Source organism: Staurois parvus, unplaced genomic scaffold (assembly GCF_062004578.1).
Source record: "Staurois parvus isolate SC_StPar_1 unplaced genomic scaffold, SC_StPar_1.0 ptg000086l, whole genome shotgun sequence".
NCBI lineage: Eukaryota > Metazoa > Chordata > Amphibia > Anura > Ranidae > Staurois > Staurois parvus.
The window spans coordinates 7,065,974-7,082,650 of record NW_028317882.1 but is presented as its reverse complement, the minus strand read 5'-3'; the positions used below and the strand labels follow the sequence as shown (position 1 = coordinate 7,082,650).

Below are 16,677 nucleotides of genomic sequence, written 5' to 3'. Positions count from 1 at the left end.
TTGTTGAAAAAGTGTCAGTGGTGAGATTTTCTACTGGGTTAACCTAAGCAACTGGCGTTGAGTCTTCCTGTCACCTAGTGAAGTGGCCTAATCACACGGTGCACACCCAAACTAAAAGAGTTTGTCTAGCATGTCTAACATCTAACATGTAAACATTGGCAGGGTATGATGATCTTATTTATTTTATGGGTAACCTCAGACTATAGTAGTCACATGCAGCAGAAGAGGAGCAGTTAATGATTTTGTTGAACTACCAGTAGCATACTTTTCCCTCAGATAAAAGCAGTGCTGAAGGGTTTTATTTTTGCTATTTATAAAGAACCAAATCCCATAAGGGCCCATCATGTTTCATTTTATGTCCTCTTAAAAAGTCAGATTTTTCCAGTTTTTGTATAAATAAGGGAACACTTGTGAGAGGGGAAGAGGATAGGAGGTCAGCAGGGCAGAGGACAAAGGTAACTGCTGGCAGGGCAGGGGACAGGGGTCACTGCTGGCACGGCAGAGGACAGGGGCACAGCTCCTTCTCCCCACACATTGCATAACTGAGATCAGTATAGTGTCAGTCAGGGACAGTATAGTGTCAGGCTAGGACAGTATAATATCAAACTAGTATAGTAAAGTGTCAGCTTAGGGTGGTATTGTGTCAACTTAGGGCAGCATAGTGGCAGGTTAGGGCAGTATAGTGGCAGGTTAGGGTAGAATAGTGGAGGTATAGTGGCAGGGTAGGGTTGGCTAAAATCTGGGAGGGCATAGCCCATCCCATCACCCCCCTGGATCCGGTCATGTTAATTAATGCAGCAGTCAGCAACTGTTCAAAGTGCAATAGCTGCAAAAAAGCAGCTATACATAAAACAGAAAATGCCAACCTGGAGCTCTGCATTAAGTGAAACATTAGGAGGGTAAATATTTCTGCCCTGTGACAATAATAACTATAACATTATATTTTATATTAGATATTTAGTAGCAAAATGGCACAATACTCAAACGACATGCCAGTGCATTTTCAAGGCAGTGCTTGGGAGGATTACCCTTTTCATGGTAACCCCTTTTAAAGCACCCTCCTAATACCAAAGGACATGTGGGCATGTCACACAAAAAAAACCTTTGTGAGCTCTGCTTACATATTAAGCACTGTACAAATTAAAAGCACTATATAATCAATCAAAAATTAGATAACTACCAGATCTTGTCTTTGGACATGAACTATGAAAACTCTAAAACAATCTGTGCCTCAGCACTGTAACTTAAGAAAAGGAAACCAATAACCATTTCTTATTGGGACTAAGATGCCTACCCCAGAGGTTCTAAGCAATGCTATGGTCAAAACAATAAGCTTTCTGTTTGTTATATGCATATTCATCATGTAAAGTTGGCATATACAGTGAGGAACAGAAGTATTTGCAAGTTCTCCCACTTAGAAATCATGGAGGGGTCTGAAATTCACATTGTAGGTGCAGTCCCACTCTGAGAGACAGAATTGAAAAAAAAATGCAGGAAATCACATTGTATGATTTTTAAAGAATTTATTTGTTTTGGACTGCTGAACAGAAGTATTTGAACACCTAAGAAATAGCAAGAATTCTGGCTCTCAAAGACCTGTTACTGTGCCTTTAAAAAGTCCACCTCTACTTCACTCATTAATCTAACTTAGTAGCACCTGTCTGAGCTCTTTAAAGACACCTGTCCACCCCACAGTCAGTCAGACGCCAACTACTACCATGGGCAAGACCAAAAGAGCTGTCAAAAGACACCAGAGACAAAATTGTGGACCTCCACAAGGCTGGAAAGGGCTACGGGGGCAATTGCCAAGCAGCTTGGTGAAAATAGATCAACTGTTGGAGCAATTGTTAGAAAATGGAAGAGGCTAAAGACGACTGTCAGTCTCCCTCGGACTGGGGCTCAATGCAAGATCTCACCTCGTGGGGTATCACTGATGATAAAAAAGGTGAGGAATCAGCCCAGAACTACAAGGGAGGAGCTGGTCAATGACATGAAGAGAGCTGGGACTACAGTTTCAAAGGTCACTGTCGGTAGAACACTACACTGTCATGGTTTCAAATTATGCATTGCACGGAAGGTTCCCCTGCTCAAGTCATCACATGTCCAGGCTCGTCTGAATTTTGGCAATGACCATCTGGATGATCCAGAGGAGGCATGGGAGAAAGTCATGTGGTCAGATGAGACCAAAGTAGAACTTTTTGGTCTAAACTTCACTCGTGTTTGTAGGAAAAAGAAGGATGAGTTGCATCCCAAGAACACCATCCCTACTGTGAAGCATGGGGGTGGTAACATCATGCTTTGGGGGTGCTTTTCTGAGAAGGGGACAGGACGACTGCACTGTATTAAGGAGAGGATGAATGGGGCCATTTATTGTGAGATATTGAGCAACAACCTCCTTCCCTCAGTCAGAGCATTGAAGATGGGTCGTGGCTGGGTCTTCCAACATGACAACGACCCAAAGCACACAGCCAGGATAACCAAGAAGTGGCTCCGTAAGAAGCATATCAAGGTTCTCGAGTGGCCTAGCCAGTCTCCAGACCTAAATCCAATAGAACATCTTTGGAGCTGAAACTCCGTGTTGCTCAGTGACAGCCCCGAAACCTGACAGATCTAGAGGAGATCTGTGTGGAGGAGTGGGCCCTGTTGCAATGTGTGCAAACCTGGTCAAGAACTACAGGAAACGTTTGACCTCTGTAATTGCAAACAAAGGCTTCTGTACCAAATATTAACACTGATTTTCTCAGGTGTTCAAATACTTATGTTCAGCAGTGCAAGACAAATAAATTCTTTAAAAATCATACAATGTGATTTTCTGAATTTTTTTTTTAATTCTGTCTTTCAGAGTGGGAATGCACCTACAATGTGAATTTCAGACCCCTCCATGATTTCTAAGTGGGAGAACTTGCAAAATCGCAGGGTGTTCAAATACTTCTGTTCCTCACTGTAGGTAATAAAGGCTACTAAATTAAAAAGTAAAAGCTTGTGAGCTGCTATGTGAGTAATAAAACCTACTTACTGTAAGTGCTAATTGTGAATTGCCTGCACCTAACACATATTTATGCTAGTGTGCTAAATCAATAATATATACCACAATGTGCCGTGCTTCACTTAAAATTATGCATCCAGTTGCTATTACTTATTTTGCATAGCACAATAAATAAAACAATTATATGAAATATGAAAAGATGAATAAAAATGAATAGAAAATAATAAACTAGTGTCGATTTCCAATAACAGTGTCCATATAATTATCAAAAAAAGTCCATATATGAAATTTCTTAGTTCACTTTTAAAAATAGTCACCCTTGCTTCTAAAATAAAATATTTTGTGTGGAAAACTCTGGTTGTGCTCTCACCTCAGATATATGACCAAACCGTTAAGTAAGGTCATATAACGCTCGTGTCCCTTTAAATGGGCCAGAGTTTGGATAAGATGATATCTTGCTGTTTGGGGTCCTTCTCCACTTAAATGATAATCTTCCCTTCCACAGTGGTTAAACCTTTAAACACCATTTTATTAATAAAAGTAATGCAATCACATATACTCTGTATATAAAACTGCTTTGTTCACAAAATGTGTCCTCCAGAGCTTTTCTTATGGTGAAAAACCTAAAATTGCCAGCTGGTGTTAGTATGGAACCATTGAGCGTCGTGACGTCAAAGCCCTCCCCTGCGCGTTATGCCACCGGTCACGTGGCTTCATCAGGGGGAAATGATTCAGGGGGGTAAAGCGTAGGTGAGGGTCTTTGACCTCACAACAATCGATGGCTCCATACTGACACCAGCTGGAAATTTTAGGTTTTTCACCATACTAAAAGCTCTGGAGGACAAATTTTGTGATCAAAGTGGTTTTATACACATTACTTTTATTAATAAATGTTTTTTAAAGGATAATACACTGTGATTTGATTCATTCCTCTATATTAACCACCATGAAAGGGACGATTATCATTTGAGTGGAGAAGGACCCCAAACAGCAAGATATCATCTCATCCAAACTCTTGCTCATTTAAAGGGACACAAGCATTATATGACCTTATTTAATGGTTTGGTCATATACCTGAGGTGAGAGCACAACTGGTGGGGTAGCATGTCCATGCAAGTTTTCTGCACAAAATATTTTATTTTCGAATCAAGTGTTACTATATTTTAAAGTGAACTATGCAAGTTTGAAGAAATTTCATATATGGACTTTATTGATAATTATATGGACACTGTTATTGGAAATTGACACTGGTTTATAATTTTTTATTCATTTTTATTAATCTTTTCATATTTCATATAATTGTTTTATTTATTGTGGTATGCAACATAAGTAATAGCAACTAGAAGCTTAATTTTAAGTGAAGCGCGGCACATTGTGGTATATATTGGGTAATAAAGGCTGCTGAAGACACCTATCCTGTATTTCATTTGAAATCTTTTTTAATAGCATTTATAGATATTCCCCATAAGTCCAGCATATACAGTGTTATGTTGTTTTGCATTATTTTCAACATTTAGACTATATTCACAAAACACGACTGATGAGAAAGGAGCTTTTTAACATGCACATCTATTTTATATATTTTTATAGGTGTTTGCATCAGTGATGACACACTTGCCAAATGCTTGACTCTCTGGACCATATGAATTATATATAAGAAAGGTTATGAAAATAGTCTATAATTTCAACCCCAGTCAGTAACATTACCGTGTAGTAGTTGTTATCCACTGCAAGTGCCTTAGAGAGACCAAAGTCACTTATTTTTGCATAATGTTGGTTTACAAGAAGGACGTTGCGAGCAGCCAAGTCACGATGCACAAAATTATGTTCCTCTAGATATTTCATCCCCAAAGACACCTGATGCATTAACTCTGCAATATTACTGACAGACACCTCATCCCTGCAAAAAGAAAAGCAAATATAACTGGTATGACAGTAGCCCTCACCCACATGTGCAGTTCCATGGTTTAAATGCGAAGTTCACCTTTTTTCTAAAGTACAGTTTCCTTATATATCAATATACCATTAATGTACCTGTGTTGCAGAAAAGGGAAAGCTGCCCCTATGTTCTAGAGCAGGCATCACCTCTGCCTCTGCTTTACTCTTTATAAATCTCCATCATTACTTCCTAGTATCCATCCTGAAGGACACCAAAACCATTAGTAGATTAAGGGAGTTTTTCAGCAGCTGACCTCATTGAACACACCCTGCTCTTTCTCTCCTCCTCCAGGAGATTGCTCCCTTGTACCTCTCCACTACTTTAGTTCCATCCAGTTTTGCAGTGCTTTCTAAAACCTATTTACTGCTCAAGTTCATCAACCCCCCCCACCCACAGCTGTAGTACAGCTTACTCCATTGATATATGTCTTGCCCACCTTCTCCAATGGAATCATTGTCAGTGGGCACCATTCTCCCTCAATACACAGCCAGTGTCCTCCTCTGCTGAGGAATTGTTTTGTACCCCTCTTTTCCCTGCATAGGTTTGGCAGAGTGTGTGCACGGGAGCCAGAGAAGGAGCTGAGTGATCATATAACAGCCAATGTGGAGCAGATATGTAGTATTAAAAACAGGAGAAGTGTGTATCTGGAAGTCTGTAATACACCAGAAATTAACAAGTTTAAATATGCCCATGAGGGGGGAGGGGGGAAAGAGACAGCAGAGAGTACAGAAAGAAAGAGAAAGTGATTCCCAGATAATTTTCCCATGGATTTTTGTGTTCTACATTACAATTTCTGCTGTGATGACCAGTTTTAGGATCCTTGCACATAGGCGTTTAGCTCATGTGCATTGATTAGCAGATTTTAGGCTCATTCAGAAAGACACTTCTTATGTGCTGAGCTGCTGTACGCAGACACAGTGGCTGCACAGACATAGTCACATGTCAATTTTTGACATATAACTGTGTCTGTGCAGTTGCTGCATCTACATACACTACTGTGGACTGCCTACAGGCAGCACTGAGGTGGCCACATCAAATGCTGGTGGCCAAATTGTACAGTGGGAGGGTCTTAAAGGATTATTTCAAATACTAGAATAGTTTTACAGTGAGGCTCAATGCACATCTGTGCAGTCTGGAAACACATGAAAAACGTGTGTCACGCTTTCAGTGCAATTAATTGTTAATGGCACCACAAATGCGGAAGCAAATGCAACAAATGTGGTAAAATGTGTGTTAAGAGACGTGCAAACTGCAAGGTGAGCTACTTTGTCTTGTTTATCATGCATAGTGCAGTCCATTGAAATCAATGGGTTGTCTTAGGTATGCCACAGAGAAAAGATGCCAAAAAATGTGCACTCCCACTATGCTAGGTGTGACTGGGGCCTGAATGTGAAATTTGTGTGTTTACGCCCTACCCCCACTCCCCGAGCTGAATTACAAGAACAATGACAACTAAATGTCTCCTCCCACATCTTGCCATGTACTTGTATAAAGCAGCAAGTAGGAAAGTGAGTGGAAATAAAAAAGAGGTGGCACAGTAATGAGGAAGGTGTGGTCTAGAGAGGTAAAACATGCTCTACTCTATGATGCAGGAAAGCAGTGCATGATGGGATATGATGTTTCCTGGATGGTCACATGATGCTACAGGAAACCAGGGTCTCAGATCCATTTTTTGAAATTTCGAAAAGAGAGGGTGCAGATTGAAGGCTGCCATGGACTAGGTAAGTGAGCGATAAGCAGATTGGGATGCGTTGGCCAGAAAAGATATTAGAAAAGGCTTCTATTTATTTATGAAAACTGAAAAAGTGAACTTAGCCTTTAGAGTTATTACATTTTCATGTGCATACTGTATTAGTGTTGGATCAAACTTGAGGTGCCTGGGTGTGGTTTGGGTTTTATAATGTGAACTTTGTAATCTAGTGAATTTAAGAGTTATCAGAAGGGAAATCTGATATGCCAGGTTTTTACTAAAGGAATCCTTTAATAAAAGAAGCATAGTTTTACCATTAATATAACACAAGATAGTAAGCATACCCCTGAAGACGTGCATGCGCACGAAACGCGTTGGGTGGAGCCTTACATGCTGACGTCATGCCGCCACGGCCGGAGCTCGGAGCGGTGGCCATTTTGGTATGCTTTTATGCATTTAACTCTTTCTTATCCACGTGGATTGCTTTTAACTATTTACAATAAATACTACACTATATTGCCATACCTTCAGCTCGTGTGGTGAGGATCCTTTGCTGGTTTTGCATAGCCCTGACCCTGGAGAAGTTCGGTCCCTATTTATGGCTTCCTGAGACCCCCCCAAGGATCAGCATTAACGCTATTATACAAATAGCGTTCTGGTGAGTGCACATCCATATAAGGTGGTGGATTCCAATGTTGGATCATGAGCACTCTTGAGCATCTTAGCTGGTATTGCTGCACCTTGTAGTTCCATGAACACCGGGAATTGCTATCCACTATTTATATTAAGAATTTTATGTTTCTATGTGATCTGTGACGTTTTATATGATTTATTACACTGGAATATTGTATGAACACTTCTATTCACATAAGCAATTTATGATTGCATTTGTCACTTATGCTTTAGTGCTGCACTTACCTTTGAATGGTTTTACCATTGCTGACCTCTTATGAAATTGCTAGTTTCCTGACTGTCCCTGGCTTCAGTACTTTGAGTCGCTGGTCAAGAACAAGCATGCACATTAGAAAGGAGAGGTCAATTCAGAATTTCTGATCTATGTATCTGTTCACAGCCAGCAACAGTCAGTACTGAGGCCACTGGATCAGAAAAGGCAAGGAAACTAATATTTTCAAAAGAGGGTCAGCAATGGCATTCCCTATAATTTGTTTCTGCAGATTTTCTACCCTCACCATAGACGGTTATTGAAGCTTATAGGAAATGCTAATGATTTAAAAAAAATACCAGAAGCATTTTGATTGCACTGCATCGCAGACTGCTTCAAAAGCGTGTTTTATAATAAGATCAGAGACCCAGAAGCTGGTTGTTTGGACATTATTGTGAATGCATCTGATCATATGATCTTGTATGTTTCAAGGAAATCCAGAAATGGTCAGTAGTTGTATAGAAGACTTCTTAGAAACACCAAGTATTGAAGGTTTAACTTGTCAGTACTGTCAAACAAGCAAATGCATCTTCAGTGTTTTTATTTAAAACAGTGCAAAGTACCCAAAAGGTTAAAACATAACTAATGGCAAAAATTATTTTTTTTTAGTTTTGGATAGAGCATATTAGAATATCTGTTTTATGGCTGTCTGTGCTCCCGTTACTAAGACTCATCCTCTCTATTTGTCCTATTTACCATTATCACCAAAAGTGAAAGTAAAGGAAATTCCCAAATTTTGAGTTCTCCCCAGAAAAAGATATAAGGATTTTTTTCAGTGAGGATGCTAATTCTGGTGACAGCCAAGTATTTCCTCACGTTAGAGGGATTTACTCTTACTTCCTGTTTTGACTATGGGACAGGAAGTGACAGGAAATCTGCCTAAAGGGACACATAGCAAAAATTTACCTTACCAGGGTTATAACCCTCCCTTATTCTATCCAAAATGAAAAAAAAAGGTTTGCATTTTGTTCTATTTTAACAAAATATGTGCTGCATGTTTAACCCTTACAAAACTGTAATGAATGGAGGCTGATTTTATCATGTATAGGAATTGGGAAGAAACAGGAGTCAGGCTCATTCATTTCTTTCTTAAGCAGGAGGAAGACACACTGAAGTTTTTTTTTATTAGGAAAAATTTGTCATATCAGGTTGTCCATTTAGCCTCACTCCAACTGCTGGATTAGGATGCCACATAAGCTTTTTTCTGCATGCATCAGTCTCCTGAATTATATACCCTTAGCATGTGAACAAGGGGAAAACACTTTACTAATGGCAGACAAGTTTGTGTTTTGCGATACCACTACACTGATGTCACATCGACTTGCATTATGGTTTGAGCATTTCTTTAGGTAATCTTAAAAGTTCACTTACTTCTTAGCTGGCAGAAACTTGTTGAGGGGTCCAGCTGATGCAATTTCCATAACCAACATAAGACACTCTGCCTCGCATAACCCTATCATTCTGACTATGTATGGATTGTCCAGCTGGTGCATAATTTCTGCTTCCTTCATCATTTCTTCTCTTATTGCCTTTTCATTGTCACTCTGTATTTTCAGCATCTTTATAGCCACATCAATTTGACGCCTGAAAAACAACCCATTATATCAGTTACAATAGAGTTTCCAAACAGGAGAAATTGCAAACATTTTTCTGCCATTAGCAGCACACCTCTGTGTGTGTCAGTAAAACGTGATTTGGATATTAAATCAAAAATTATTTGGAATATTAGTAAGGGTATTCACTCCTTACCTTAATAGAAGTGTACACTGTGTTGTGAGTTTTTGAGCACAGTAGAGTGTTTCACATACACTGTTTTGCACGGTATATTGCATGTGTATGTGGTTTTTTATATATACACTTGTTTCTCACTTGGGTGATTATTATTGGAGTGATTTCACATTTAATTTTTGATCTATAAAGGATAATGCACTATGTATATTTTTGTTTTTTGTTTTTGAGGTAATCAAGTTTTTGCAAGCGGCTGAGAGTTTTTACACTTGAATGAATTTTGAACAACACGTATTTATTTATTTTTTGTATTTAGAAGAGGGACATTGGTTATATATTTTTGGTTTTTGGACTTTTTGGTTTTCGTTTTTTAATTTTTATATTTTGGACTTTAATTGGAAATTATTATGGTTATAATTTTATGAAGGGTTTTATTAATTTTTCACTGAGCATATTTATGTTAATATTTGTGCACCTCTAAGGGTAGAGGTGAAGTGTGCTTAAAAATAATTGGGTATAAATGGTGATTTACATTTACTTTAATGCATTCCTGTAAACCTAGCTTTAGTGAGACAAAAGAGAATGTAAATGAACAGATTTATACTGGCATAAGCTGTCTTCATGCTGTTTAAATTTTTTACACATTTAATTCAATATTTGGACTTTCAAAGAGGGCTAATGTGTTTTATTTTGTTTTGTGTTGTTGTATATATTAGATCCAAACAGAGGATGTGGAGGCAACTAAAAATATGTTCTATAATGGTTTCCTGGGGTTCTCATCCCAAATGTTGAGCAAACCAAAATATAAAGAAAAATAGGGATGTTTGGATAAATACCCCAGTATTAGACACTCGTCTTGAATATACTGTATATATATATATATATATATATATATATATATATATATATATATATATGGCTCAAAATTTCAAGTCCTGAGCTACTAGCCAGGCCATAAGAGTTACTCGCCACCAGTTGTCCCATCCAACCCTTACCCTGCCCCACCCCTAATTCTGCCCCCAAACAAGCCCTCGTAAATAATCTCATGAAATGTTTTATGCTGAATTTGTTAATTAAACAAAAATAAATATTAACAACAACTTTAACAATATTAACATAATGCAATGTAAACATAAAAGGAAAATAAGTGCTTTACATGAATAGGGAAACAAAATATTAAGTGTAACTGCTCAAACCCACATGTCCTTTATTCCCCCTTCACACCTGCCTACCCCCCACAGCCATGTCCTCTACCGCCATCACATCCCCCTCCCCTCCACAGCCACGTTCTCTACCCCCCTTCACTTCACACACCCCTCCCCCACAGCCAAGTCCCCTACCCCCATCACCCCCCCCCCCCCCACAGACATGTCCTCTACCCCCACCCCCCCCCCCCCCCACCCACACACGGAAAAAATAAGACTGACCGATACCAGCAATCGGCAATCATATTTCATTGATCAGACTGTGATAAATAAAATATGGGTAAGATATGTTTGACTACTATAGGCGCTCTAGGACTCATTATTGCCGTGCTCAATAAATAGTTTAATGCTATATTAAATATAGAATTAAAAAAAATTTAAATTAACGACTGACTCATTTAGGATGCAAAGACTTACAGCAGAGCACAGTACTGGACAGGGGAACGGGTGATGACCAAGTTAACTTTTTCTATTAACAAGCTGGTGATTGGTTTCTAAGCGGTCCGAGCAACCAATTACCATCTAGTTAATAAGAAAAGTAAAATTTGCCAGCTTCCGCCCAACACCCCTCCCCTTATCACAATGCGGCTCTACACTGGGGACAGAGGCTGGGAGGAGACTTGGCTCCTGTATAAGCCAGCCTACCGGCAATGCCAGCCCCCTCTCACAATGTGGCTCCGCACTGGGGACAGATGCTGGGAGGATAAACCTAATAAATGCTGCGCTACATTCAAAAATTAAAGTGAATGTGGAATACAATAACATAAATCAATAAAAACCATATAAATGCTGTGCTACATTCAAACTAATTAAAGTGAATGTGGAATAGAATAAAAAACAAAAAACAATAATAATAAATATAATAAAAGGTGCTAAGTGATAACACAAAAATAATAACAAAACGCAAACTTAAATCAATACGCATGTGTATAAAAACACATACATATATAACATCACACGTGCACAATGTGAAGTGAAGTTATATCTAAATAATATACGCAAACTCAAAGTCCAATAATGAAAAATTAGGTGAAAAAAGTCCAATAATGGAATATTAAAGGTGAAAAAATTAATGATTTTGGTAAATTGTGTTTCCAATATACTGTAAGGTGACCACAGGTGAAACAAAAACCGTGCAGGTATCTGGGTGTAGATAACTTGTGAATCCAACCACCTTCTGGATTAGCCTCTCACCTCAACTCTTCGACCCTTGCGGGTCACAGAGCAGTATGGATCCCTCTCACAGATCCTCCAGGCACCAAGGCACTCCAGAACCACTTCTCAGGATACAATATTCCCACTCAGCTCTTCTTCAAGTGTAGATGAAATATCACTTTCCCAGAACAAAACAAACGGATCCTCCCATAGTGTAGTAGGGTTTATTATACCATAGGAACATCACATGTATAATAAAATAACTCACGTAGCAGCCAGTCCACATTAAACCCTCATGCTCTCAATTGAGGATATGTGTATATGAGTTGGGTGTACAGCTGAGTCCACAGGTGTACCAAGATGGCCGCCACGCCGGAAATACGTCACCGCGCTACGCCGACGCGTTACGTCACAATATCACGTGACTTCATCAGGGCTCAGAGCCCTGATGAAGTCACGTGATATTGTGACGTAACGCGTCGGCGTAGCGCGGTGACGTATTTCCGGCGTGGCGGCCATCTTGGTACACCTGTGGACTCAGCTGTACACCCAACTCATATACACATATCCTCAATTGAGAGCATGAGGGTTTAATGTGGACTGGCTGCTACGTGAGTTATTTTATTATACATGTGATGTTCCTATGGTATAATAAACCCTACTACACTATGGGAGGATCCGTTTGTTTTGTTCTGGGAAAGTGATATTTCATCTACACTTGAAGAAGAGCTGAGTGGGAATATTGTATCCTGAGAAGTGGTTCTGGAGTGCCTTGGTGCCTGGAGGATCTGTGAGAGGGATCCATACTGCTCTGTGACCCGCAAGGGTCGAAGAGTTGAGGTGAGAGGCTAATCCAGAAGGTGGTTGGATTCACAAGTTATCTACACCCAGATACCTGCACGGTTTTTGTTTCACCTGTGGTCACCTTACAGTATATTGGAAACACAATTTACCAAAATCATTAATTTTTTCACCTTTAATATTCCATTATTGGACTTTTTTCACCTAATTTTTCATTATTGGACTTTGAGTTTGCGTATATTATTTAGATATAACTTCACTTCACATTGTGCACGTGTGATGTTATATATGTATGTGTTTTTATACACATGCGTATTGATTTAAGTTTGCGTTTTGTTATTATTTTTGTGTTATCACTTAGCACCTTTTATTATATTTATTATTATTGTTTTTTGTTTTTTATTCTATTCCACATTCACTTTAATTAGTTTGAATGTAGCACAGCATTTATATGGTTTTTATTGATTTATGTTATTGTATTCCACATTCACTTTAATTTTTGAATGTAGCGCAGCATTTATTAGGTTTATATTCACTTGATCACTGGTATATGATTTAATGCTAGCAGCTGTTTGGGGTTCATTTATTTGTTAATTGTTTAAACACATTATTTTGAGCGCAGGAGGGTCACACCACTAGATGCTGGGAGGAGACTCGGCTCCTGTATAACCCCGCCTGCCAGTGGTGACCTCCCCCTACTCACGATGCAGCTCCACACTGCTGAGCACTCATTCTCTGCTAAGAGAATGATGGGACAGAGGCTGGGAGGAGACTAGGCTCCCATTTAACTCCGCATGCTGGCAGAACCCACCCCTTCTCCGATGTGGCTTCACACTCGCCCTCAGCTTATTTTCACTCGCTGAATGCGAGAAGCTTGCTTCTCTGCAAACCACCTTTGCAGACACTTTAGACTATGCTGCTCATGAGATTGAGATGCTTCTCGTTGAATTAGCTTTCACTTCCAAAGGTGGCGGCAAACCTAGGACTTTGTAGACAATCTGAATGAGCAGGGCTATTATTGCCCCCACTTCGCGTTATATCTTCAGGAGAACCCTTAGAATTAGAGGGATTGGAGGAAAGATGTGCACTAGGCAAAACCTCCATGGCCTGGAAAGGGCATCTTGGTCAAAGGATTGCGGGTCCCAAATTAGGAGAAGTAGAGGAAAGCTGGAAGTTGATTGCTGACACCATCAGATCCACATCTGGTGTCGCCCAGGCTTTTTCCACAACACTTTAGAATTGATGCCCCATTCGCCGTGATCTACAGTTGTGTTCAAAATAATAGCAGTGTGTTGAAAAAAGTGAATAAAGCTCAAAATCCTTCTAATAGCTTTTATTTCCATACACACAAATGATTGGGAACACTACACATTCTATTCCAAATCAAAACATGAAGAAAAATATATCAAATTTGTGTTGTTCCTCTAAAAAAATTGAAGAAAAGTGAATATTAGACTGTTCAAAAAAATTGCAGTGTTTGTATTCTTCTTTACAAACTCAAACATTCACTATATAAACTGAAAAATGTTTGAAGATTTTGCTTTCCTTTGAATCAATTAATATTTAGTTGTATAAGCACTGTTTCTGAGAATTGCTGTACATCTGTGTTGCATGGAGTCAACCAACTTCTGGCACCTGTGAACAGGTATTCCAGCCCAGGATGATTGGACTACATTCCACAATTCTTCTCCATTTCTTGGTTTTGCCTCAGAAACCGCATTTTTTATGTCACCCCACAAGTTTTCTATTGGATTAAGATCCGGGGATTGGGCTGGCCACTCCATAATGTCAATCTTGTTGGTCTGGAACCAAGATGTTGCACGTTTACTGGTGTGTTTGGGGTCGTTGTCTTGTTGGAACACCCATTTCAAGGGCATTTCCTCTTCAGCATAAGGCAGCATGACCTCTTCAAGTATTCTGATGTATTCAAACTGATCCATGATCCCGATGCCAGGTATTCGATAAATAGGCCCAACACCGTAGTATGATCCCCATATCATGATGCTTGCGCAACCATGCTTCACTGTCTTTACACTGTGTACTGTGGCTTGAATTCAGTGTTTGGGGGTCATCTGACAAACTGTCTCCAGCCACTAGACCCAAAAAGAATAATCTTACTTTCATCAGTCCACAAAATGTTGCGCCATTTCTCTTTAGGCCAGTCAATGTGCTCTTTGGCAAATTTTAGCCTCTTCAGCACGTCTTTTTTCAAAAGTGGGACTTTGCAGGGGCTTCTTGCAGATAGCTTGGCTTCACATAGGCGTCTTCTAATTGTAACAGTACTCACAGGTAACTTTAGACCTTCTTTGATCTTCCTGGAGCTGATTGTTGGCTGAGTCCTTGCCATTTTGGCTATTCTTTGATCCATTGGAATGGTAGTTTTTTGCTTTCTTCCACGTCTTTCAGGTTTTGGTTGCCATTTTAAAGCATTTGCGATCATTTTAGCTGAGCAGCCTATCATTTTCTGCACTTCTTTACATGTTTTCCCCTCTCCAATCAACTTTTTAATCAAGGTACGCTGTTCTTCTGAACAATGTCTGGAACGACCCATTTTCCTCAGAATTTCAGAGAGAAATGCACTGTAACCAGCATGTACAACATTTGCTGCCTTCCTTCCTTAAATAAGGGCAATAATTGCCACCTGTTTTTCAAAGAATGAATGACCTCACTAATAGAACTCCACACTGCTATTATTTTGAACATCCCCCTTTCAATTAGTGATTCAATTACACAGAATCAGCAGCATGCATGTCATGACTGTTGGGTCTGTTGGATTTCTATTACTCTACTACACCTGCTAGTAAATTATTTGCCATGTAGAAATATTATTTCTACCAAAAACAGTGATTTATCAGGTTAGTGATGTCTGACTGCTATTATTTTGAACACAACTGTACAAAACTCCAACTCTGGTCCACCAGAATGTTCTGCATTCCCAGGAGGTATGAAGCAAGGGTAAATTCCCTTGTGCTCAAAGGAAGATTTGACAGGCTATTCTCAGGAGAGGCAAGCTTCTGGTGCCCCCTTGCAGGCCAAGTAAGCCACTGTAGTCCGATTTTCTGAAAGCACCTTCACCACTTTTCCTCGTAACAGATACTAGAACGCTAGCAGAGTGAATCGAGAAGCTACTAACTCTAGCAGATAGGACCTCTGCGTAGTCCGTCTCTTCCTCTTAAACCTGACCAATGCTGTGGGCTCCCCCAACCAACCAGCCTGGTTCTGGAGATTGAAGAGGGACACTGCCCTTCCAATTGCTTAATTTGATACTAATTATAAGCCAGGCCACTTTTAAACTGTTTCCATCCCTTTGACAAAACGGGTATAACTTTGAAACTCTGTTATGGACATTTAATCTTCTGTTAGGTGTTTTGCCCATTTATCCTTAATGGATTCTTGGATTTCAAATATCAAAGGGAAAGAAGGAACTGTCCTTATTTTTAAATCTGGGTAGTATTTTTTTGGGTGGAGAACTCTTTTTGCTGCGTCTCTAATGTACAATTTTACTTGCTGTGCACACCAATTTTCCCGGCAATGCCTCAGCTGAACAGCCCCAACAAGCCACCACTTCAGGTTGGGTTGGAGAAGAAACTCTGGAAGAGGTAGAAGACCTTTTCCTGTGCCGGCCAGAGGATTTACTCTTCTTGGAAGCGTTTTTCCTCATCCCACTTCCATATGACTGCAATGGGCCACTGGCGACGTCCTACTACGACCACATGGTTGATGTTTAATCCACCCTACTCTGTTCTGGTGAAGCAACTTGTCCTGGACAACAGGAGACAGGAGTGCTTTGGACTGAGCGCTTGGTGGACACTTTATTCCATGCTAGAGTCCTCTTTCTGCCAAAAAGGTACGCAGATAGCACTCCTTTAAAAATTACCAAAAAATAAATAAAATAAAAATGATAATAATTCCAGAAAGCTGCGCAAAGAGAAGAAAGAAAAAATAATAAAATAAATAAATAGCAAAAAAAAACCTTTCCATTAGATCTGCAGTGCTTGAAGCTGCAGCTTTTAGCAACAGCCTAAGGAGGGATATCACCTAACCTAACAAGAGAGAGAGAGAGACTCTAGATAACGCAGTAGCTTCCGGTGTCACAGAGCGTCCCAGCGGCTCCATGGCAACCTGGGAAGTTCAGCGCCCGCCGTCTTTGCCCATGTACCTGCTGAGATATGTGACTACAAGTGCCAGCCAACCCACAGACCTGCAGAGATATGTGAGTATAAGTGCCAG

At 39.8% G+C, this 16,677-nt stretch overlaps 1 protein-coding gene across 3 annotated transcripts in view; it reads right to left on the bottom strand.

Moving 5' to 3' along the window:
* ZAP70 (zeta chain of T cell receptor associated protein kinase 70) overlaps positions 1-16,677 on the bottom strand; it is a 174,544-nt gene that overhangs the window by 41,122 nt on the left and 116,745 nt on the right. For all 3 annotated transcript variants that reach the window (XM_089670009.1, XM_089670011.1, XM_089670010.1), the window contains 2 exons: positions 8,930-9,142; positions 4,694-4,886 (listed from right to left, as the gene is read on the bottom strand). In XM_089670009.1, coding sequence (XP_089526135.1) covers positions 4,694-4,886; positions 8,930-9,142 — 406 coding nt within the window. The remainder of the gene's footprint in view (positions 1-4,693; positions 4,887-8,929; positions 9,143-16,677) is intronic.